Genomic DNA, 25,037 nt, shown 5'->3' on the forward strand with positions numbered 1-25,037 from the left:
CATTTCTCAGGTCTATATTTGTCCATCTTTGTCACAATTCTGTTTCCCCTTTTTTCCTTGTGGTCATTCTGGAAGTTCCCCTAACTTTAGAATTCTGCTTGTGGTTACCTTCCCTAGTTATAAAGCATAATAACAGCCATGCTTTCCTTTTATCCCATTCAGTATTATCTATAGCCCCCAGAAGGTGTTTTGTTAACCCGTTCCCCACATCCTAATTCCACTATATCCCTGAGACAGCCACAACCCCACGGCTTCCCTCTCCTCAATGTCATCACAGGCCTCCCCAACCCCAGCTGTGTTGAGATAGTACAAAACCTTTGTGTCCCATAAAGATTGTTTTGTCTTGGCTTTTATATAATATATATACATTTGTATTTTATTCTGACTCTCATCTTCTCTACTTAAAGATCCCTCGTATAGCACTTACAAATTACAAGTTTTTGATTTACTTTTTTTGTATTTTATGTTTGTGTTATAGTTATATTTTATATATGTACCTGCATGTTAGTGCATATATGCTACTTAGACTATATTCTACTTAGTCATCACTGTTTTCTCTCCCATCATCTTCCCTTTCTTGAGATCCTTCTTCTCATTTAACTGTCATATATGTTTTTACTATGAAACACTTCACAAATTTGCGTGTCATCCTTGAGCAGGGACCATGCTGATTTTCTCTGTATCATCTCAATTTTAGTTCCTGTGCTGCCGAACTGAGCACAGTTGTCATATTTTTAGTATTACTTTCAGGTAGGGTGCCTGAGAGATACATTCCCTAAATCCTTACAATATATATATAAATGCCTACATTTCCCCCTGAACGATAAAGATAAAGAGTGTCTTGGCTAGATATGGCATCTGGGATAATAGTCTTCTCCTCTTGATGGTTGGTAGATGCTATTCCACTGTCTCCTACTTCCCATGGTTGCAGAGGAAAATCACATGGAGAGCTGGTTTGATTTCTTTTGGCTCTGTCTGGAAATTTACAATTTTTTATGCTTAGAATTTAGGTTATGTCAAAGTATTGGACTTTCCCCATTAATCTTGCCAGGAACTCATAGGACTCTTTTAATAAGTAAAGGTACATCTTTATCCATTAATCTTTCTTCATCTGTTCTATTTTTCTCCTATTATTGCATGTCAAATCTCGAGGATATTTCTTCCACTCTTAAATGACTTAGGGGAGAGATTTTTCTATTAGACACTTTCAGACATTTACGGGTATCTTTTAAAAGAGTATCCGTTCCTGACCACTCTTAGTAGTATCTGTTCTTTCCAAAGAGATGGATGGGGAGACCAAGCCCCGAATCACAGAACTGGACAAGGGAACATGAAAGAGTAGAGAGAGCTACCAACACGGGAACCAGTGGGGCCAACACCTGGAGGTCCCATGTGTTGGGACCTGTAGAACTTTATAGATAAATATCATAAGCATTTCATTCACCTTCAAAAGGATCCTAAGAGGTAGTCAGAGTAGATATTTTTGGCACCATTTTGCACATGAGTAAGATGAAGACCATATATTTATTTTTAGTTCGACACACATTTGTCCGACACCTAACGTGCCAGGCACCGCACTGATGTCCCGGAGACTAAGTCACAGGCAGTAAATGCCAGCGCTGGGAATTGGAATCAGTTTGTGGATTTTTGGTCACTCTTCTTACCCACTGCATTACACTTCAAACTATTGCTTTATGTTTTCATTCATTTATTTGTTGTTTCAACAGACTGTGAAAAGAGTACAGCTCTGATAGTGAACATAGGAAAAGAAAGGAGAATAAAATGGATTCTTTTTATAACACAAAATTGCTAATTCAGTTGAAATGGGCTGTGGGTCATAGAATGTTCCTCAAACTTCCAAATGATATTCTTAAGACAAAGTATCAGAATTACTAGGAAGTAAAAATACATCACCACCCCTAACCCCACCCACATCGTGTCTTTCCCCTAGCTTACTGATTCAGAATATCTAAAGGTCATTCTGGCCTTTTGTTGTTGTTAAGTCCCCCAGCTCATGCTGATATTATATCCAGGATTTAAAAAAAAATGCCTACAAATAGAGTCAAAGGTGGGGAAGGAAATGGAGATGTTGAAGTATATATAGACACTAAGATTTGCTTTACAGAATTGGTTTTTAAACATGGTTTCAAGCATGCTAGAGAACACTTATCTGTAGGTAAACAGCTGTTATTTGATCCTCTAATAATCTGCTCTAAAGTGGAAACATTTAGGGCTATGACAGTATCAGATTGAAACACATGAAACTTCTGATAGTCAAACATTTCTAATTCACAAAATTGTCAACTTTGTATGGTTTGACCTAATATCATGACTTCTGTCTTTGATTAAATCCAAACATAATCAGGAAGTCTTAGTATAAATAAGAAATATTGCTGCAACTTCTCTTCATCTTCAAATATTGAAAACAAGGTCTCACAAACTTGAAAATCAATCCAAGCCCTTCAGAGGAGCTCAATGCTTTATTTATTAATTTTTTCAATCACAGACCTGACTAAACATATTTGTTAGGCATGTAGTCTGTTTAAAAATCAAAATACCAATTTTCTCAGTAAGATTTAGTGCTTTTTAGGCCCTGGCCAGTTAGCTCAGTTAGTTAAGAGTGTCCTCTCCAAATGGCAAGATTGTGGGTTCGATTCCCAGTCAGGACATACATGGGAAGCAGCCAATGGGTGCCTGGATGAATAGAACAACAAATAAGTGCTTCTCTTTCCCCTCCCCTTTCTCTCCCTTTCTCTCTCTGTCTCTCTAAAAATCAATCAACATATTAAAGAAAAAAACAATTAAGCCCTGGCTGGATAGTTCAGTTGGTTAGAGCTTCATCCTGGAGTTCAGAAGTTGCTGGTTTGATTTTCTGGTCAGAGGACATATAGAAGCAGCTCAATGTTCCTATCTCTCTCTTGAAAAATAATAATAACAATAATATATAAATAAATAAGTAGTGCTTTTCTAATTTACTTTACATAAAAATGATCTCACAGAATGTTGAAATAGATTATACATGGTTAATAAACTACTTTTATGTAATTTTTTAGTCCAAAATAACCAATTCAAGCCATCATGCACTGACCAGTGAAGGTACATGTGCTGAGCTGAGTTACCAAAATTTCACTCGCATTTTCTACAATTTAGTTTCTCAGGTCACCTGGAAATTTTGAACCACTCGTTTCAAGGCCCAAATCTGACCGTGCACTTCTTATTAAAATCACAGTGCCCCTCCAACTCTCAAATGCATGGTTTGATGACAAACCATGGTTATTGTTTTTCTTTTGAGTTAGCAGTCATTTTGTGCCATAATGATAGCATACAGGAAGATAGCTGTTTAATAATTTATAGCTATAATAAAGTTCTTTTGCTAAAATATGCTTCTCTTTTTGTTTCTTTTACTCACATTTTTCAATTGCTAAAATTGGGAGCTCAAATAAAGTATATAAAATTTTAAAAAATTATTTACAGCAAAATGGTGGGATCTTGATAACATGATACGAAGCGAAATAAGTAAATCAGAAAAAAACAGGAACTGTATTATTCCATACGTAGGTGGGACATAATAGTGAAACTAAGAGACATTTATAAGAGTGTGGTGGTTACGGGGGGGAGGGGGGAATGGGAGAGGGATAGGGGGTGGGGAGGGGCACAAAGAAAACAAGATAGAAGGTGACAGAGGACAATCTGACTTTGGGTGGTGGGTATGCAACATAATTGAACGACAAGATAACCTGGACTTGTTATCTTTGAATATATGTATCCTGATTTATTGATGTCACCCCATTAAAAAAATAAAATTATATAAAAAAAATTTTAAAAAAAATAAAAAAAATTTACATGGATACATTGATAAAACTCAGTGGCTATGTAGAAGAACTTAGTGGCTGTGTAGAAGAGCAATTTAATGGAATGAGATTTGGGGCATTATATCAACCATCTAATCCTAAATCAAACTGGCATAACAAGAAATGATTTTTAAAAATTATTTCTGCTTATGGATGGAAAAGAGAGAATATAAACAATTCTGGTTAATTTCACCTCTTAGTAATTTTGAATCATAGCATTTTAGTCGATACTATGCTGAAGGGATGTGAAAAGTCTGTATTGCACAGCCCCCGTCTGTGCACCTGGTGACATTTCACAAGTAACTGAGGCATAAAGAATGTAAGTGCCTTTTCCATGTAAGTGATGAAGCTGTGACTTGAATCTCAGTTGCATAATTTACAGTTGAAAATTTGTGGCATGATCCTTTTTCAATTACTTACAGTAGCAAGGTTTTCTAAATAAAAACTCAGTAGGGATGCAGCCATGACTAACAATCAAGAAAGAAGACTTACTTTTCTGATAATTGATCCCTGATAACTGGTAGAGAATGTATGCCTTAGTCACACAGTTTACATCATTGACTGTTCAGCACTTTGGTCATCTCAGGAAAATGTACTAGACAATAAAATGAACATGATAATTTTGTATATGAGGACATGCAATAGAGTTTTTTTTTTAAGAGAGTGGAGGGGAGATTCAGAGACAGACTCCCACATGCGCCCCAACCAGAATTCACCTAGCAGCCCCCATCTGGGGCTGATGCTCACAATCAAGCTACTTTTTAGCACCTGAGATGGAGGCTCCATGGAGCTTGGGGCTAACATGCTCAAATCAATGAGCCAATGCTGCAGGAGGGGGAGAAAGAGAGAGAGAAGGGAAAGGAGAAGGGCAAAGAAGCAAATGGACACTTCGCCTGTGTGCCCTGACCGGGAATCAAACCCAGGATTTCCACATGCTGGGTTGACGCTCTACCACTGAGCCAATCAGCCAGGGCTGCAATAGACACTTAAAATTGTCATTATATTAAATTGAAATAAAGCTAATAACAAATTAATGATATTTGAGTGCTTGATACCTAAAAATAAGCTCTCATTACCTTTAGTCATCTTTTTCTTTGTACTCTTTTCTCCTCTTCCATTTAGGATTCCAGTTTTATTAGGGTCCATAAAATGATAAAAGTCTTAAACTTTACAATGAAAAGTGAAGACCTGCATCTTTCTAATGTCTTTTTGCAAGCACTTAACCATCTGCCTCTAGAATACAACTATGCCCTGTACAGCCGGATATTCGAGAACTTTGGGACTCACTACTTCACCTCCGGCTCCCTGGGGGGCGTGTATGACCTTCTGTATCAGTACAGCCGAGAGGAACTCAAGAACTCAGGTACGCTTTCATCAGCTCTCATTTCTATGAACTGATCTGAGAGCATGTGATGTGCTTCTCTCTTACTTTACCATTTTAATTCTTTTTATTAACTTTATTTAGACCTTACTTTGTTTCCAAACTCTGAAGAACAACCAAAAAGTACACAGTCAAGCAAATGAAACAAAAATAGAAAAGTAGGACCAAAAAAAAGAACAACTAAACATGATTAGCCTCTGATGGGGCATCCAATTTATTTCTGAATTTTGTGATATTTGGAAACATCATCAGCTACACATCAGAGGCAATCTAAAAAAAGAGCTACTCATCTCTCTCTTTAGGTCACCATGCCCTTACTGCAAGGAAAGCTAAATTCTAAAGCATAATTTGCTTACAGCATTTTTAAAAGTGATAATAATTTTACAGAACAATCATTACCACAAACTCACTAGTACTCTTTTTTCTTTTAATGATTTTTAGCTAAAAGCCAAGGGCATAAGATGAAAGAACAAATAAGGTCTCGACAAGGAACTAAGTTAATGTGGGCCAGATATGCAGCTACTGGTGATAAAACTTAAAAGCAAATGAGAAACACTTTTATTGGAGGAAAGACCACGACTTTGTATCTTGGTATATAATAATTGATGTTTTCCTGCTCATATATAAAATAATAATACAAACCTTGGTTTGTAAATAAATCTTGGTGTCTACCGTGAATTGCAAATATCAATTACTACTACAGCTTAAACACCTTTGAAATAATTTGTTGCAGAGTCCTGTGGCAAATGGTACAGGGTCCCCGTGATGCTTCTGTCATGTGTCTCTTGAGAACATGGTTAAGAAGTTGAGTGGTGACAACAATTCAACTGACCCATTTCCCCACATAAATCATAATTCTGATCATGTAACTTCATACAAAAGAAACCAGGTATTTATTTTAAAAGACAACATCAGAGTCGTGAGAGTGTCAATTTCTCTGTTCTTTCATCTTGTGTTCTTTCATCAAATTACCTGAGAGAGGCGGTACCACCTCAGCCTGCAGGTAGTGAGACCTGCTTCCCTGCCCTGCCTTGCTCATCCTCTGATGTCCGCATAGATTTTAGAGTCATTGAGAATAATGGCAAGCACCATGGTGGGAAAGAGTGATCCAGGTGACAAATCTTCAACAAATGATGCTTGGCAGTTAGGTAAAAGACAAGGACAAAGAGGACTAAAGGTATTAGAACAGGATGGCCTAAACCCCAGAGCATCGGAGTTCTTACAAGATTTATGAAACTGTGAAAAGGCAGGCTACAGAGACAGCACTGGGAAACAAGGAGGAGAAGGTCAACCCCACCTCCCACAACGGGAGGGACTGGGGATGAGTCAGGACCATCCTCCCTTAGAGACAACAAGAACGTATTCGATGCAGGCTTGAGTTCAGATAAAGAGAATGAGAGAACAGTCAGGGAGGATGTTGAAAAGAGGAGTTCACATGTCAGAAGTCAGAATTTCTGAGAGTACAACTAAAGGCTTTGGGAGGTAGAGGTGGGCTGAGTAGCCGAGTCAAGGAGAGGAAGCACAGATAAGTTTGAAAAGAGGGGTTCAGAGCAGAGTTGACCAACAAGACTTACATGTTAAATGATGAACAGGGAAAAAAAGTAGAGTGGACTGAGGTCTTGGAGAATCAGCCGTGGCCCAGGAAGGTCTGACAGCGGGGCCCCAGACACAGAGCACATGCTTGTCTCTTGATGTGCAGGGCTGCCCAGTGGCAGTGGCCAGCAGGATGGGCAAGCATAGAGGTTCAAATGTCAGCATAAGCCCCTGGGACGGGCCCCATATGTGCCTCTTAGGGCCCGTGTTGATGGGAAAGATTGCAGGGACTCATAAATACTTGTGTTTAGGATCATCTCAGAGTCTGTGAGGGACTGCGTCTGTAGGTAAGAGCTGTCATGCATTCACACTTAACGGGATTAGAGAAGATGGCGGCCTCTCTGGCTCCCAATGTGCCTACCTAGAGCCTCGTGCTCCTCTCTGAATTCTCAGGGGTGCATTCTTAGGAGTTTTTGTTTGTGTTCCATTTCCTAGGTTTAACAGAGGAACAAATCCAAAACTGTGTCCGGATCGAAACAAAAAAACGTATTCTTTTCGTTAAAAAAACAACCGTGGAACACCGGTGTGTCACAAACAAGATGTCAGAGAAATATGAAGGTAACTGTACTCCCTGTCGGCAACTTGCCCAGTGTGTCCTGCCGCTGACAGTAATCCAAGTACCACATTGCACGTGACTGTACTGTCTTTAACTTTTCATTTATGTCATTTGTCTACTTCAGAGCCAGAGGCAGATTTAACAGCGGGCACACCAGGTGCACACCCTGGGCCCCAACTTCTGAAGGGCCTTGCAAAACCCCAACTTTACACTTTTTTCTAGTGTAAGAGGCCCAATATTTTCTTCTGCGCCCGGGGCCTCAACTGACCTTAATCTGCCTCTGCTCAGAGCCATATCTAGTGGGGAGAGAGTGCAAATAAGATATCATTAGTACTACTTAAAAGGGGAAATAATTAAAGTTTCTTTTTATCTTATATTCAAGCTGTTTAATTTAGTGCACACCTATTGATTTTTCCCCTGAGCAGAACCCAACATTGAGCATTGTGATGTAAAGATGGGTGTGAATCAGGCCCTTCCATTAAGAAGCTTACAAAGTAATGATATGTGTAAACAACCATTAAAAATACAGACAGATAAAGGTCTAAGTGATTTATGTCAAAAAGGTTCAGGCCTGACCAGGCGGTGGCGCAGTGGATAGAGCATCAGACTGGGACGTGGAGAACTCAGGTTTGAGGCCCCGAGATTGCTAGCTTGAGCACGGGCTCATCTGGTTTGAGCAAGGCTCACCAGCTTGAGCCCAAGGTCACTGGCATGAGCAAGTGGTCGCTCGCTCTGTTGTAGCCCCCCCAGTCAAGACACATATGAGAAAGCAATCAATAAACAACTAAGGTGCCACAACAAATAATTGATGCTTCTCATCTGTCTGTCCCTGTCTGTCCCTCTTTCTGTCTCTGTCACACACATACACACACAAAGGCTGAGCAATCAAGCCAGAAACCTGAGTGCTTTCTTTTGTTTGCTTGTTTGTTTCATCTTCAGTCTTGATGTGGCCTCCACTTTGTGTCTTATAGGAGTTCTGTCCAGCTAGTTCACAGGTGTTTCTCCAGGTTGATCATTCTGTAATTTAGCTGTAATGTTGATGTGATCATGGGAGGGACAAACCCAGTGTTCACCTCCTCCGCCATCTTGACCCTGAGTGTTAGCTTTGATTTCTCCCTCTTTCTAGTCTCTGACCCACTAAGTAATCACTCTATCTCCCTTATATTCCTCCCAGTGACCCCCACCCATCTCTTCATTTTTGTGGCACACCCTCCGTTTACTGTTTCCAACCGGAATCACTGCAGAAACCTTCTAACTGGCCCCTGGCTTCTAGTCTGGCCTTCTTCCAATCTAGTCCACCCATTTTCTGAGGAATCTTCTCCAAGACAAATCTTATCCTGAAACTCTGATGCTTTGAACATGGCATGGCTTCACAAAGCCTGAAAGATAAATTCCTCCTTTTCTCTGCCTAGCTAAACTGAAGGTACTCACCTAAATAAGTCCTGCTCTCGCTTGTGCCTTGACATTATAAATAACTCTTTTTCTCTGTGTAAAATTTTCTTGTTCCCTGACTTCACCTGACTGATTGCTACTCATTCTGCTCAGGACAAAAGGAAGCAAAATCACAGAAACTTCCAAAATATGAAGTTTATCTTCTCATGGGGTGACACATAAGGAACAAATAAAAATATAATATTTACAATCATAATAGGTAGATAATTTAAAATGTCACAGCATATAGATGGTTTCCATGCAGATGCCCATGTTAAACATGAGCAAAATACAAAGAACTGATTTGATAACTATGCATTCATATTATATTAACAAAATATAAGTAAAAAAGAAGAGGAAGAATAAGGAGACCAGCATGAAAACAGATGCATAACCTAGTAAAAGAATGCATACACCCTGACAGGTTGGCTCAGTGGTAGAGCATCAACCCGGCATGCAGGAGTCCCAGGTTTGATTCCCAGTCAGGGCACACAGGAGAAGCACCCATCTGTTTCTCCACCCTTCCCCACTCCTTCCTCTCTGTCCCTCTCTTCACCTCCCACACCCAAGGCTCCATTGGAGCAAAGTTGGCCCCGGGCGCTGAGGATGGCTCTGTGGCCTCTGCCTCAGGCACTAGAATGGCTCCTGTTGCAACAGAGCAATGCCCCAGATGGGCAGAGCATTGCCCCCTGGTGGGAATGCCGGGTGAATCCCAGTCGGGCACATGCAGGAGTCTGACTGCCTTCGAAAAAATACAAAAAAAAAAAAAGAATGCATACAAATTCTTTACCAGTTTTTCATGTAATCAAATAACTGAGTAAGAGTGAAAATTCAATAAATTAAGAGCTCAGAGACAGAAAGGTTAAATATAAGAATTAACTAAAAAGGGAGATTTCAAAGCTAAGGCACAAAGACAAACAAAGATTGAAAAATATCATCATTTTAATTATAAATAAATTAATCACACAAATAACAAAATGTAATTGCCATATTTCAGAGATGCTAATTCCTACATCTTAAATTATATTTCTCATTTCATTTTCATTAGTTTTTCTTTAATAATTGTTCATGTCTGAATTGTTTTCTCTACATTTATTATGAATCACTTTAAATAGTTTCTGTGTGTAACTAACTTTATTAATTTTACTTTCAGACAATGATATTTTGTCACTGTCAATTGGTATATGACCTATCGGCAATTACTAATTTCTGTCTTATTTTTATATAAAATAAATACAAAAATCTCTAAAATTTTATTTTGATACACCTCAGTGTTATTTTACCTGCCTTGCTTTGAAAAGGGTCATACTGTTCTTCATAGGGAGAGTACTTCACCAGTTGTTCCAATCATTCTAGACCCTTCTACAGTAGGGGTGTGGCTATTCCTTCCCAACCCTGAAGACTCAACATCAAATCCAATGAATGCCATTAACTATCACCCATATCACTCGCCTCCTCTTCATTTGACTTTATTTCTTACTATAATTTCCTATTGCTCAGTTCCTATTCTTCTTAAAGACACCATTAGTTAAGACAGATTGTTTTGAAAACAAATCTGTGCTATGTTTATTGAATGCCATTGTCCTCTAAAGAAACATTGTGCCAACTCTTAACTCGAGGTTTAAATATTTTTCCCTTTGGATAATTGTGCTTTTACTCTTGTCTTTAAGCTTAGAAGCATGCTGTCAACTTTTTTCCGGTACTGGAAGTCTCCGGCATGGCAGTCCACTGATTAGATAGTGGGCTCCCGGGATAATATAAACATATTACACAGATTCCACTATCGTCAGGACTTGGGCTGCATTTGCATCCCAGCCCCCCTCCCTCACCCCTTCTTAGTCACCACAGTTCTGGACCAAATGACTTCTAGCTTTAATGCCCATGTTTACGACAATACCTACTTAGGATAAAGTTTGCAAAGGTCTAAGTAAATGGTAGCTGTTGGCATTGTTATTATCATTTCTACTATTAAACTCCCTGTAGGGACCAGGAGCGGAGTTCTCTTGCCCTTCACTTAACTTACTTAATGGAGCTTCATAACTATCCTATCTCCTTCTGTGCCAGTAGGCTTTTCTCTAAAGGTTGAGTTTGCAATAAAATTGAATAAGTCAATTTCTTCACACTCCTTGCAGGTTCGATTTTGCAGGGATCAGAGAAATCCATCTCCCTGGTTCAAGGCGGAAGGAGTGAGTACGCAGCAGCTCTGGTGTGGCAGAAGGGGTCCTCCGGTCCAGACGAGAAGGTCTTCACTCAGTGGTTAGAATCGGTGAAGGATAATCCTGTTGTAGTTGACTTTAAGGTAAGATTAAAAAGTATCATAATGAAAAAGCAAAAGTCATTCTCTGGCAGCCCAAAGGAATTGTCACAATTCTTTTTCCATTTTTCTCTCTGGTGATAAAGGAAATATCTTTCTTTAGAATGCATACACAATGGACCTTTTTAAAAAAAAATGTTAAATTACACATCTATTGTTTTTGCTATTCAAACAAGCATTCTCTAATATAGTATCTAGAATTTCTAGCATACAAGAATATCAGGAAAGGAAATTTGGTAAAAAAAAGAAAAAGAAAAGAAAAAGAAAACTCAAACTTGCCTTGAGTAGTGTTCCTCATCTCCCTGATATATACAATAAATTTGATTTCTGTATTTTTTGCAACTCTATTTGATGAGCTCTCCTAAATCTTTATTTATAACTCTGTTGGATAAATGAAATTTTAGATCTATTTGGCTTTCTGGTTCTATCACTTCTGATTAAATTTACCAGTCTTACATTTGTTGTAATTATATAAAAATATGAATTTTGTTATTTATGGAATATTTTGCCTACACATCCATCATAGGCCATTTGGAACCAGTTTTGCCTAAAAGTTGAGCACATTTTAAAATACCCACTAACAGGCTATTCTGATCATTTCACTTAAATGAAGACAGAGGAGTTCAATCATTATGAAAGTAGAATAATTTACACGCAGCATGAAGACACATCACGCTCCCCAGATTGCAGTGGGAAAATAAGATACCACCACCCACCCAGGCACCTGTGAGTCATACACGGCACCAGTCATTCCTTTGGGGTTTTAAAATATTAATAAAATGAGCTCTGGTTTTATGTTGGCCCCATTATTTGTTACTGTCATTCTGTCTATCAGTGAGTTCATTTCTCCACTTTCTCCCACTCTATATCTTCTCCACCAAAAACGAAGAACACAGAAAGCCTCTCTCCACACTCTCTGGATTCTTCTGCGTGGACTTACTGAGGTCTCAGCAGAGCGTTCCTGGGCTGCCTAAGCCTAGCCACCGATCTCACTATTTTGATGCTTAGTAAATAACACGATGCAAAGTCCATATAAGGGACAGCTCACGTAAGGCTTCCTTCATGGTAGGATTCCAGGGAAAGTGAGCTCCAGATACATCACCGCTGCCATACTCTAGGAACAGCAGAAGCAAGCTGATCTTACTGAGAGTCTCATGTACCCACTTTAGAAGGAAAAGAAACTCCCTTGCCCTCCCGTTTTCTCCACTGTTCAGCTGTCACGTGTGCCATACCCAACAATAATCTCTTCGAAACGCGGGATTTCTCATCCCTTACCCCTCGTTCCATGAGAATTGGGCAGTGATGGCAACCTGTGCAGAGGGATGTGACTGTGACTGGACCTCCTCTCCGCCATCTTCTCTTAGCTTGCTCCCATCACGGACTTGGTGAGAAATATCCCCTGTGCGGTGACAAGACGGAACAACCTCAGGAGAGCTTTTCAAGAATACGCAGCCAACTTTGACCCTTGCCAGTGTGCTCCGTGTCCCAATAACGGTCGCCCCACACTCTCGGGGACCCAGTGCCTGTGTGTGTGCCAGAGCGGCACCTATGGGGACAACTGCGAGAGACGCTCCCCAGATTATAAATCCGGTAAGTATCACTCACTTCCTGTGAGGCACGCACCGGGTCCCCTCCGCAGCACATGCGTGGTTGGTCAATTAAAACAAACTTCTACTGGCCTCTTCTACCTTATGCAAACACACAAGGAGAATAAGCTTGTAAAAAGTTAAACTCTAAAATCAAACTAACCCTTAAATGAGTCAGTTATGACCTTCCAGCTACATGACCGTAGGAAATCCACCCAGCCTCTCTCTGCCTCCATCCGTTCATCCATGAAGTGGGGGTAATGTCAGTATGTATCCCAAAATTAATGCATGTATATAAAGGATACATAGCACAATGCCTGTAATATGAAACAAATAAAATAGTAGAAAGTACTACAAAGCAAAGAATGTGACAATATTTTTATAAGCCTTTTGTGGATTGTAATATAAAGTGAAGGAGGCTTTGTAATAGGGTTGAATTAAGCCACAGCCAAAGTTTTCATTCAGGAGTAAGTAGTGTTCCTGGCTACTTGCAATCCTTCTTAGAAAGGGGATGTGTCACACAGGAGTAAGAAAATATTCCATTACCTTTAAACACATAGTCTGGTATATATTCTATTGAAAAGAAGTTTGTATTTATACATATATGCATGCATATACGTGTGTGTGTGTGTGTGTGTGTGTGTGTGTGTGTGTGTGTGTGTGTGAGACGTGCTGCAGAGAGCTGAAAATGATTCACAGTTGTCAGGTTGTGGGAAGAGTTAAAGGAAATCAGGCTCTGTGTCAGGCCCTGATTTCTTTTTATCCTCACAGTAATCCCATAGTATTCCACAAAGCTGAAAAGTAAAGAAACCAAGTTGACCTGGCTCTCTGAGGTACACCATGGTCGGTGGGCGGGGCTTTCTGCGTTCCAGATGCGGTGGATGGGAACTGGGGCTGCTGGTCTTCCTGGAGTAGGTGCGACGTCACTTATAAGAGATCAAGAACCCGAGAATGCAACAATCCTGCCCCACAACGAGGAGGGAAACCCTGTGAGGGGGAGAAGAGGCAAGAGGAACACTGCACATTTTCAATAATGGAGGACAAGTAAGGACCCATATGGGGAAGAATGGGTTACAGTGTCCGGAAAAACACAGACGGTTAAGGTAGGATTATCCTGCTGCTAAATAAAGGAATCATTAGAACGTTGCCTTTCCCAACACAGCATGTTAGTGAGGTATTGTATCTGCTGTTAACCTTTTCTGTCCTTTTTATACATAGTATATGTACACATATATAACATGTATATCTATATATATGCATACATCTATGCATATATTGATACATACCCATGTAAATATGTGTACATGTTTATTGTATTATATATACATACTTATTTTTCCATTTTAGTGGGCAAGCATGCATCAATGACGATGAATATGTCAAAGAAGTAGACCTTCCTGACATCGACTCAGAGGCAGGGTGTCCCCAGCCAGATCCTCCGGAAAATGGATTTATTCGAGTAAGCATCCTGACCTTCCCTTCAGGTTTGGAGTTCAAAAAATAGAACCTGAAAATTATGCTTTTTACTAGATTTAGAGTTATTGTGTTACTAGTTTAATAATCTTCTGTTCACTTAGAAAGTGATGTGTAGAAATGCTTTGCCATTCTTCTACTTTGGATTGCCTGGAGATGTCTTTGTGCTTGGTTGTTAGACAAAAGGATAGCGGGCTCCTTGTGTTTCTTAACACTACTAACTTATATGCTGATAGTATGTTTATGTCAATGGAGAATAGAATTTGAGCATAATTTAAGTTTGGATGACTGGTAGGAATCTGCAACTAAGGTCTGACTGTTTGGATCTGAAAAAAATTAATGTTTTTTTTTAACTGCGTCATATGTATGATAAACATCAATAACCCTGGATACTCCAAGGCCAGCAAATACATATCCCTGGAGCATAATATCTCTGGGCTAATGTTCTTTCCTATTCATCTGAGTTCTACCCTTGAACATGGCACCATGCCGAAAGGTTTTAAGGGGAGAAAATATTTGGGAGGGAGGAAATGACAACTGCCTTTAGAATAGAGCAATCCTCAAGTTCTGTAACGCACTGGAGAGTTTCTGATTCAATAGGTTTTGGATGGGGCCCTGAAAATTCCTGCTCTGACAAGTTTTCAGGTAATACTGATGCTGCTAGTTCAAAAGCCACACTTTGGGAACAAAATCTTCAGAACAGGGTCAGCACACTATGACCCACAGGCCAGATATGGTCTGCCATTTTTTAATTATTATTCTTATTTTTTTAATGAGGTTTTATTAGACACACTTGTGTTTACATAATACTGACCACTTTGTGTGGAGTTGAGACAGATTCTGTATGTCCTGCAACTGACCAGTGAAGTCCTTTATAGGACCAGACAGGACCAGTTTGCCAGTCCCTGCCTTTTAATATTATCCTCAAAATTCCATTTTGTCAGATACAGATACCTAAACAAATTTTACTCTATTCATGCCAACTGCTTACAAATAAATCTGTTAAAATGATCGACATTCTAATTTTAAAAGCACATGAAGGATTTAAAGAGTAATTCACGAGTTTATGATTCCTTTTATAAAGTTCGATGATATGTTTCCATTTTCATAAACAAACTCACTCCTTGTTTTATTTTGCTCTCTGTGCAAGACCAAATCTCAGTCTGACATTGTTTTCACTCAAAAGTGATGCAATTTTAAATTTCCTAATGAACACCTGAAATTTCTGGTAGCAGACTATCCTCCATAGAGAATCAAACAGAGGCGATATGCCTAATTTCAGGCTAGAACAATTATGTCATTGCCCATGAAGATATTTGTTCAATGACCAAGACACAAGTCTACCCCTATGAGCTAGTGACAGTGACTTCAGATAAGGTTTCCTTGTTTAGTGAGGCTAGCTGATGTGCTAGTCAAAGCTCAAAGACTATAATGTACACTCACAGGTTATAGCTTTATGAGAGAAATGGAAGCAGATGCCTAAAGCAATAATTTATTTCAGCAGGAATGCAAGAAAAAGTTTAGCCTTTGAATAAAACATCACATCACTACATTTCTCTTGGAAACAAAGCCACATGCATAATAACCAATAATGGAATATTGTTTTTATATTCAGAAAATTAAGAATTGTCTAGGAGACAAGTTGAATTACCTGGTCAGGTAATAACAAAAGTTGACTATTAACCCTTCACCTGCCTCAAAATTCCCAACTTTAATTCTCAGAGAATACCTTTCTAGGCAGTTCTTGTGTTCCTCTCCCCTCCCTAAGGAAAAACAGTGTTATATCACCGCCTCCCAAAAAAGGATAGTGTTTGCATTCTGTCAGCAAAGAGTTGTTAAATCTTGTGCGTAAAGGATTGTGAGACGGAGATCTGGTAGCGGAGGTGCCTATTAGGTGTTGGGGGGGAGGCTGATAAAGGGGATAAACACCATGAAAATGGAGCTCTGTGAATGTTTCCCCAGAACTGGAAGCATGGCACCCCTCTTGAAGCTGGAGAAACACAGAACGTTTCACAAAGGACTACTTGAGTTGGGTCATTTTTATTTTTTAATTTTTTTATTGAATTTATTTGGGTGACTTTGGTCAATAAAATTATACAGGTTTCAGGGCACAGTTCTACAACACATCATCTATATACTGTATCATGTGTTCATCACTCCAAGTCAAGTCTCTCTCCATCACCATCTATCCTCCCTCTACCCTGCTCCCCTCCCCACTCCCTTTCTCTCCTGAGTTGGTTCTTGAGAGAAAGGAAGAGAGAAAGTGATGGGCATCAAGAGAAAACAGCCAGGTAACCAGGTAAAGACATAGATAAATGAAAGAGAATAAATATTATGTTCAAAGAATGGCAGATGTTTTGCTAGAGTGCAGGTTTTATGGAAAGAAATGGTAAGAGGTGAGGAGAATAGAGTGGGTTAAAGCTAATATTCCAAACCAAGTAAGACCCATTTTATCTTGAAAATTTTAGTGAAACGCCCCCCCACCACTCACACATGCACACATGTACACCTGACAGTAGTTGTATTTTAATTATCCACAGTTGGGAAAATATATAATGACCAACGGCTTCCTAGGAATTTCCACTTTAAAATGATTTGTAGTCAATGAGTCATCACAGCAACCACATGTGTTTGCATGTGTAGGCTATATTATATATCCAGTTTACAGCCTCTAGGATAAGAAGATAGTTTTTTTTTTCTTTTATTCTTGGAATAGTAGGCCATCCCATATATAAGGGAACAAGTTTGTAAATAACAAAAAGGAATCCAATCAATTTAGAGCCATAGTATAGAAAATGGATTAGAAAAGGGACCCGTTAGAACATTGTCCTTGTCAGAGATGACAAATGCCATGAACAAAAGCAGCATGATGGCAGAGGAAAGCGGAAAATTTGAGATATATTTGAAGGTCGAAACTGAAAGGACTCTGTAGATGCAAGAGTGAAGGAATAGAAAGAACCCAGGATTACCCCAAGGTGTTCAGATATATTATTCATGGTGCTCTAATAATTTGCTGGTTTCTGTTTTCATTCTAGAATGAAAAGAAACTGTACTCAGTTGGGGAAGATGCTGAAATTGCATGCTACACAGGATTCAGAATGGTCGGGTACCAGTACTTCAGCTGCTTACCCGGCAGGACCTGGAAGAGGCTAGATGTGGAATGCCAACGTGAGAACTGGGCAGCCATGCCGTGCTACTACTTTAAGGAATGAATGTGTGCAAAATATTGATAAATCAAGCAGTCCCACCTGTAGATCAGTACATTTTACTACTTTTTAATAACTCTGGTGAAAAGGTTTAGTGAAGCAGGAAATAGGATTCATCTGCCAAAATTAGATTTCAGAGTATTTTCACCTTTCCATTCGGCCCCTGCGTGTTAGCCTCACACACACAGGATGGTGAAGCATGTGCTTATGAGGCAATCGGGAAGTCTGCTCGCTGCATCCTGCCACAGATGGCTGCCTTGCCTGGTGCACAAATTGATGCAAAGTGATGGGTCCCAGGGAGCTCATACTTATACCCTTTGTGTATCGGAAATGGGATTTCATGGGCAATGCAGTTTTCTCCTTAGAGCACATTGACATCCTCCCCTGAGAAGGAGAAGATGAATTTGTAGGCTCCACACGTATCTGTTTATAGTAAAGTCAAAATGAGATTCAAGCAAGGCTCACATAGGGACCCCAAAGAGACAGGATGGGATGGACCCCATGAGGCAGAATTGAAACCAGCATCAATTAGAACGTCCTTCCTCTGTATCCCTTGCTTTTGGGAAAACAAGATGAGGGGAGAAGAAGAGGCCCCAGTAATGTAGTGAAAGTTGGAAGTGTCTGGAGCCAGTTCCTTAGCAAGGAAACCTTGGATACTGATACTCAAGGGAAACTCTCAAGGGAATCCTGGGATCCTCAAGCCCCAGGGTTTCTGATCAAGAGGCGACATTAAAGCAAAGTGAATACAATTAATAGCATTAAAATCACCTCTTGGGTTGTACCCACATCTGGTGAGTACCCTGCTCCACTAAACGAATCCGAAATGGTTTTCTGCCTGCAGGGACACAGTGCCTCAAGCCAGCTGTGCAGGAAGTGCTGACAGTCTCACCATTTCAGAAATCATATGAAATTGGTAAATCCATTGAGCTAATCTGTCCCAAAGGCTTTGTCGTTTCTGGGCCATCAACGTACACATGCACTGAGGATTCCTGGGCACCGCCCATTTCAGACTCACTTACCTGTGAACATGGTGAGTAGCAGCTCGGGATTCTAGGATCTGCTAAGGGGGGTGAGGGCTCCCAAGATTGGTAGTAGAGCACCTACGCAGGTATCAGTTTTTGGGTGTGTTTTGGGAAGATAAAGCGGGTTGTATAGATGATGAGGTTGTATGGCATCTCGTATAGATGAAGAGGTCTGGCAGAAATGAGAAGTTACTGGTCAAGTGGCTACCTTCAAATTTTAGAGATTGAGGTCGTTTTTCTTTGTCAATATACTTCAATATTTTGGGGGAGAGCAAACTCATTCATCTAATAAAATCAGAATCGATGGTTCACTGAACATTTGGTTGAAGCAGGGGTCCCCAAACTTTTTACACAGGGGGTCAGTTCACTGCCCCTCAGACCGTTGGAGGGCTGCCACATACAGTGCTTCTCTCACTGACCACCAATGAAAGAGGTGCCCCTTCCGGAAGTACGGCGGGGGCCAGATAAATGGCCTCAGGGGGCCTCATGCGGCCGCGAGCTGTAGTTTGGGGACGCCTGAAGTAGAGGGTCATAAAAAAAGCAGTACACACTACTTTTTAATTATTTAATCATTTTATTTTAACTTGAAACAGAAGGACACATTTATTCACCAATTTTCTGATGTCGGACCAAGCTCTTATTTCTAACAAGTCTCTTAATTTAAGTTCCAAGGTTTCTTTCACATGTGAAACAAATACCTAACTCACCCCATACCAGGTTATCTCACTCCACTTCCTCTGAAACAATGTTTTTTTTACTCTAGGTGGAGCATTTTAAAACACATCCCTCCCAAGCCTCATCCCCTGATTGTGGTGTCATTGAGCTAGGGAGGCCCCAGTATTTCATCTTTGTTTAAAATCTGTCCTAGCTAATTCAAATGTGTGTAGACTTGATAACCACAGCTTTGAAGAGAGGTGCAAACTTAAAGGCACTTTTGAAGCAAATTGAGTAGAGAATGCTTTAAAATTTTTATATATTTTTCTTACTCTTCCTTAGCTCCAGTGTCATTGCCTTATGGATCTCTCCTTACATTTCTCAGCTGGGGTCCCTTTTATGTGATCTCCAGAACCATGTTCCCTTTCTTCGAAACACCTGTCTCAGCCTTTAAGTGTAAACCCGTGACAATGATTATGATTAATGTTTGTTTTCCCACTGTCCCTTAGATTCACAGAGAAATGGACCACTGCTGTTTTTATTCTTTCTCTCTTTCTTTCTTTCTCTCTTTCTTTCTTTCTCTCTTTCTTTCTTTCTTTCTCTTTCTTTCTCTTTCTTTCTTTCTTTCTTTCTCTCTTTCTCTCTCTCTCTCTCCTCTCTCTCTCTCTCTCTCTCTTTCTTTTCTTTCTTTCTTCTATCATTATATCCTAGTGCTAGAATATCATACGGGTATAAACAGCTACATTTCCATGTTGCATTTCTTCGTTGATTCTTTTTATGAGAAAATCAGACTTTCAAGCCATTGCTCCCAGCATCCGTGTGCAGGGTTGTCGTCACTGTTATCTGTATTGCTAAATGTAATGGACAGTATTTTGGTCCTCATCTCCCATGACCTCTCAGCAACATTAAACAGAGTTGGTCATGCATATACGTTCTTTCTTTGGTTTCAAAGATAGGACACTGTCTTCTTTAGATTCTACCTCTCTGGCTTTCGCCTTCTGTTTTTGTCAGGAGCCCTATACTCTCCTGCCAGGGAACCTCACCTATAGCCATAGCTTTGATGATCCCCAATCTACTAATAACAAATTTAAATTTTTAGCACAGCCTTTTCCACTGAGCTTTAGACCTGGCTATCCAAATTCTCCTGTATCTATTTTGTTTAGCTGTCTTAAAGATACCATAAATTCAACAGATGGAGAGAGGAACTCTTGGAAGCACCAATCTCCCCTCCTGAAAACTAACATCTAATACTTTCTATTTCAGTTAAGGTACCAAGTTCTATTCTCTTAAGCAAACCAGAAACCTAAGAATCATAAGTTGCAGCTCTCCTATTTAACTCACAAAATGCAATGTCATCTATTTTATTTGCTAAATATCTCTCACATGTATCTACTTCTCTCTGTTTCTACCCTGGGGCCTTTGATCTGAATTAATATCTTCTTTCACCTGAACCATGACAGTAACCTCATGGATTATCTACCCATAGCTCTCTTGACCATCATGCTTCTATATCCTCCACACAGAAGCCAGAATTAATTAATTTTTTTAATCCAGATCTAATTTTGTCACACCACCCGCTACTTAAAACCCATCAAAGACTTTCCACTGCTTATAAAGTAAGGACAATAGTCCTTTCAAAGCCCTATAAGATTTTTTTGTTCACGCCCTTCATCACCCTGGTCTTCAGTTCCAGGAAAGTCACGTGCTGCCTCTCTTTTGAACATTCTCATGCCTGATGTTTTCTTTGTTTTGAACACTTTTCCTTTTCTCATTTTACCATTTCCAACCTTCTTAGCTACATCAGTTTTCTCGATTATATGCTTTCTCTTTAATAGCACTAAGAAGGACAGCAACCCTATTTGTATCAGTGTGTTTGTTTGATTAATGTCTATCTGCCTCCATCAGACTCTAAGCTCAGTGAGTGTAGGATCTGGGTCAAATTTTGCTCAATATCCTACCCCTAAAACCTAATGCAGTGCTGGGAATACCATGGTTGTTCAATAAATATTTGAAAAAACAACTGAACAAATTTTAGTGGTTCCATTTTCTTTAGTTATCTGAACTTAATAGCAATTTTAGGTTGAGAAATGACAGCTCATGAGAGCTAAGAAGGAACATTCAGGTGGAATACCTTATGAGAGCTTATTTGGAAAAGCCAAATGCATGCTCCAACTGCAAGAGATAAATAAGAACCTTTCACCATTGCTTTTGCTCCTAAATTCAGGTTTATTACTTGGAATCTGTACCATGCACTGTTCTTTACTCCATTTTCTCTTCTTTCAGACATTCTGAGAAAATTACAGGGCCGATGTCAACCAGGACAAAAAGAATTGGGATCTGAATGTGTTTGCATGTCTCCAGAAGAAGACTGTAGGTAAGAGATACTCTGCGAACTGTGTTTGGAAATTGGGGAGATCAGTCCAGTAAAGCCAGCTTGACATGAAGGGCTGAGCTTCTTTAAGCATGAACATAAAACATACTAATTTTTCAAATAACTGATACTCCCTGTGCTCGGCTAAATTCCTTTTTCCCCAATCACTGCAAGCTTTCTCATCATCTCTCATCCGGGTTCCCTAAGTTCTCATGGCTTTTGTTTATTAAAACAGTCTTGTTTTGATGATAAAGACTTAATCCTGTCTCCTTTATGACCTCAGACTCAATGACTTCAAAGCGCTCCTCTTTCCCAAAGTACTCGGCAAAGTTGTGACTCCAGAAACTTGAAGTAGAGAAAGTTGTGTGAGCATGGAGTTCACACACACAAACACACACACGTACTCATATACACCTTTGTCGGTTTCATGCAGAGAGCATGAAGAATAGCAATTATATCTCTTCACGTGACTGCCATAACTAGTCAGCTCTCTCTTCTTTGTTGCCATAACCTCTTTCTTTATGTGAACAAACCCAGGAGTGTTGAGGGGACTCATTAATCGAAGGGTTCCTTTCAGCTGAATTTAATTCAAAATAGCATTAGTTTAAGAAAAAACTTTGTGCCTCTGCCTCACAAAATAAACCCAGGGGTATGAAATGTAGGGCCAGTGGGTTTAGGATAGCCTGAGGCTCCCTCTGCCCTCTGGTCTGCCACCTAGAAGTGGTCTCATGGTTCAAGATTGCTCTACCGGAACAGGAAGAATAGAAAGCTGAAAACAGGCACATTCTCTCTTTCTAAGGAGAGTTCCTGAAAGACCCATCATTTACCTTCATCTCCTTAATCTTCTCTTATTCACATGGCCACATGTCTCTGCAAGGGAGGCTGTGAATGCAGTTCTCTGGCTGGATGTGCAGGCATTTTTGAATAAAATTAGATTACTGAGGAAAAGAAAGAATGAATGTTGGGTAAGAAGCCAACAAACTGTGCCCAGTTGTCACACTTTGCTTTAAACACTGACCAGCTCTCATGTTCCTCTGTGCTGTAGGTGAACAAATGCTTTAGATACCCATTCATTTATTCATTTACACACTACAGCATCATTTTCTGTACAACTCCCTGACATAATTCAGCCCAAGGGTGGCTCTATCTACCCTCCTTAATGTCCACCACAGTGGTCCACCATGCAGCTTCCCACCCAGGAGTCCCTTCACGCAGCACACGGCCCACTGAGTAGTACTTACAACATTCACATTGCCCATTTAACCCAGAGGGGACTTCCTTCTTTATCTCTGCAATATCAAACCATGAGAATACAGACTGCCCTCTGTAACTGTCCAGATTTCAGGGCTCCTCTACCTGTCTAACCTCTTTCTGCAGTCCTCAATTCTCTTTTCTATGGTGGTGAAGGTGTTTGCAGGAGTGGCTTGGCCCCTAGCCTAAGTTCTCCAAACTTCGTGAATGGCCCTTCTTCTCAGCTATGGGCTCTAGTTTCTGGAAACAGTTTTACCTGCTGGTGCACTGGCTGCAAACTTGAAAATTGACATCAGATTTCGAGTAACCAAGGATTCCTTGTCCTCTCAGTAAGACAAGGGCTGTGGCCACTGGTTACCTTGGTAGCAGGATCCATTACGTATTTAGATTAAGCAAGTTAACAAAAAATAATTTAATCACAATACAGACACACTTGCAAAGCTGTATAATGATATGCGATTCTGGTGTCCCAATGAATGAGTGTGACTGAGTTCAGAAGAGGTGCAGACGACCATAGGCTAGGTCAGCCGGGGTTAGTCTCAACACAGACAGGAAAGGCAGTGCAGTGCTGACCGAGCAGGGCATGGGGTGGCGGTGGCAGCAGCAGAATCTTACCAATTTAGAGAACAATCAATGCCATTGTCAAGTGAGAAAGAAGAATTGTGGGGGATGGGAGGAAAACTCTAAACAGGCAAGTTGATTGGAGTCAAAATACAGAAGATCTTCATTAGCCGAATTGAGGAATTCAGATTTTTAATTCAAAGGCAATTGTCAGTAATACCAAGATGAAATTCCAGAACGATGAATCCCAGAGCATGCAAGGAGTCAGAAAGAAGAGAAATTGGGGTGGGGGTTCAGGGGAAAGATAACTGGGTAGTAAGTTAACATATTACATTGTCTAGATGCTATTTCTCATTTTCTGGTCCTAGCAAATAAATGCTTGCTTTCCTCTCTTGGGCAGCCATTATTCAGAAGATCTCTGTGCGTTTAATTCAGACTTCAGCCAGTACTTTACTACACCAGCTTGTAAATTTTTGGCCAACAAATGTTTAAATACTCAGCCATACCATTTTCTACATATTGGCTCCTGCCAAGATGGTCCACAATTAGAATGGGGCCTCGAAAGGACAGAGCTTTCGCTCAACAGCACAAAGAAAGAACCTTGCGGCTACGACACCTGCTACGACTGGGAGCGATGCTCAGGTAAGCTCCTGTGGCAACCGCATACATGCTAGACATGCTCTCGCCTAAAATTCATCTCGGCTAGTGAGTCTCCTTCACATTCCTACACTCTCTCTAACATTAACTCTTCCTTAATCAGAACTGATTCCATTTTACTGTAAAAAAAATTGTTTTAAACATAAAAGAAAAATCTAACCTACCCTCAACTGGAAATAACTGCTTTAACAATTTTGGTATGACTCTTTCTAATTTTTTTTTCCTATGTCTATACAATCAGCACCTCCATTAGAGCCTAGGAAAAAGAGTACTCGTCCTGGTTTCACACTTCAAGCAGCCTTCCCCTACTCGCAGCTATACGCAGCCTTTGGCATTTGGGCCAGCTGGGGCCAGCATAGGTAGAGTGCTTTGAGCTTGGACTGGGTTCCTCATGGACACCAATTAATGTCCTCTTGTAGTGCCTAGGACTCCCCAAAACTGGCAGTGTCTTTCAGGCAAGACACCCTGGACCCAGATAGAGTCCCTCATGGACTCAGGCACCCTTTCTCCCTGTGGGACATTCTCTGACCATCTACTGATTCTCTCTTCCACCATGCATGCGGTCAACCAGATGTTGCAAGGGATCCCATCTATATGGTTAACCCTGGCTCGGAGCTAGATTCCCATTCCCAGAGAGCAGCCTGCTTGAGATTGGACTGCTAGTATAGTCCTGACACTATAATTTAGAATGACTTTAATCATTTAGATTGAGAGGCATTCCATTAAAAAAATTTCTCCAGGGGTAACCCTAACTATGGACTAATTTTTAAAAAATAAAATAGGATTCTAATCTACATCCTATATTACATATTGCTGCTTTTCACTTATATCCTGAAATTGTTTCTGTGTCATCCTGCATTATTCTGCCACATAATTTTAATGTCTGCAAAAGCCCATATGGACATTTTGTAATTTATTTATTTAACCAGTCTTCTGTTAGGCATTTGGATTTTTTCCCAATGTTTTGCTATTATAAACAGCACTGTGACAGACAAATTTATCACAAATCTATAATGGAAGATTTTTTTCTTAAGATGTACCTTAGAAAATGGAATTTCTAGTTAAATATTATTTTAAATTATAAAGTCTGTTGTATCAATGTACTTTCCAGAAACGTTTTTACCATATTC

General features: G+C 40.0%; 1 protein-coding gene and 1 non-coding gene across 3 annotated transcripts in view; one reads left to right on the forward strand and one right to left on the reverse strand.

The window, feature by feature from the left end:
- The window catches only part of C6 (complement C6), a 55,974-nt gene that overhangs the window by 26,189 nt on the left and 4,748 nt on the right, over positions 1-25,037 (forward strand). For both annotated transcript variants that reach the window (XM_066378431.1, XM_066378421.1), the window contains 10 exons: positions 4,974-5,214; positions 7,261-7,383; positions 10,945-11,111; positions 12,491-12,716; positions 13,585-13,756; positions 14,060-14,171; positions 17,221-17,353; positions 18,233-18,421; positions 21,351-21,441; positions 23,651-23,892. In XM_066378431.1, the coding sequence (XP_066234528.1) occupies positions 4,974-5,214; positions 7,261-7,383; positions 10,945-11,111; positions 12,491-12,716; positions 13,585-13,756; positions 14,060-14,171; positions 17,221-17,353; positions 18,233-18,421; positions 21,351-21,441; positions 23,651-23,892 (1,696 nt within the window). The remainder of the gene's footprint in view (positions 1-4,973; positions 5,215-7,260; positions 7,384-10,944; positions 11,112-12,490; positions 12,717-13,584; positions 13,757-14,059; positions 14,172-17,220; positions 17,354-18,232; positions 18,422-21,350; positions 21,442-23,650; positions 23,893-25,037) is intronic.
- On the reverse strand, positions 615-721 carry LOC136390253 (U6 spliceosomal RNA). The gene has a single exon (XR_010748682.1). It is a non-coding gene; the product is annotated as a U6 spliceosomal RNA (small nuclear RNA).

This window comes from Saccopteryx leptura, chromosome 1, assembly GCF_036850995.1.
Source record: "Saccopteryx leptura isolate mSacLep1 chromosome 1, mSacLep1_pri_phased_curated, whole genome shotgun sequence".
NCBI classification, from domain to species: Eukaryota; Metazoa; Chordata; class Mammalia; order Chiroptera; family Emballonuridae; genus Saccopteryx; species Saccopteryx leptura.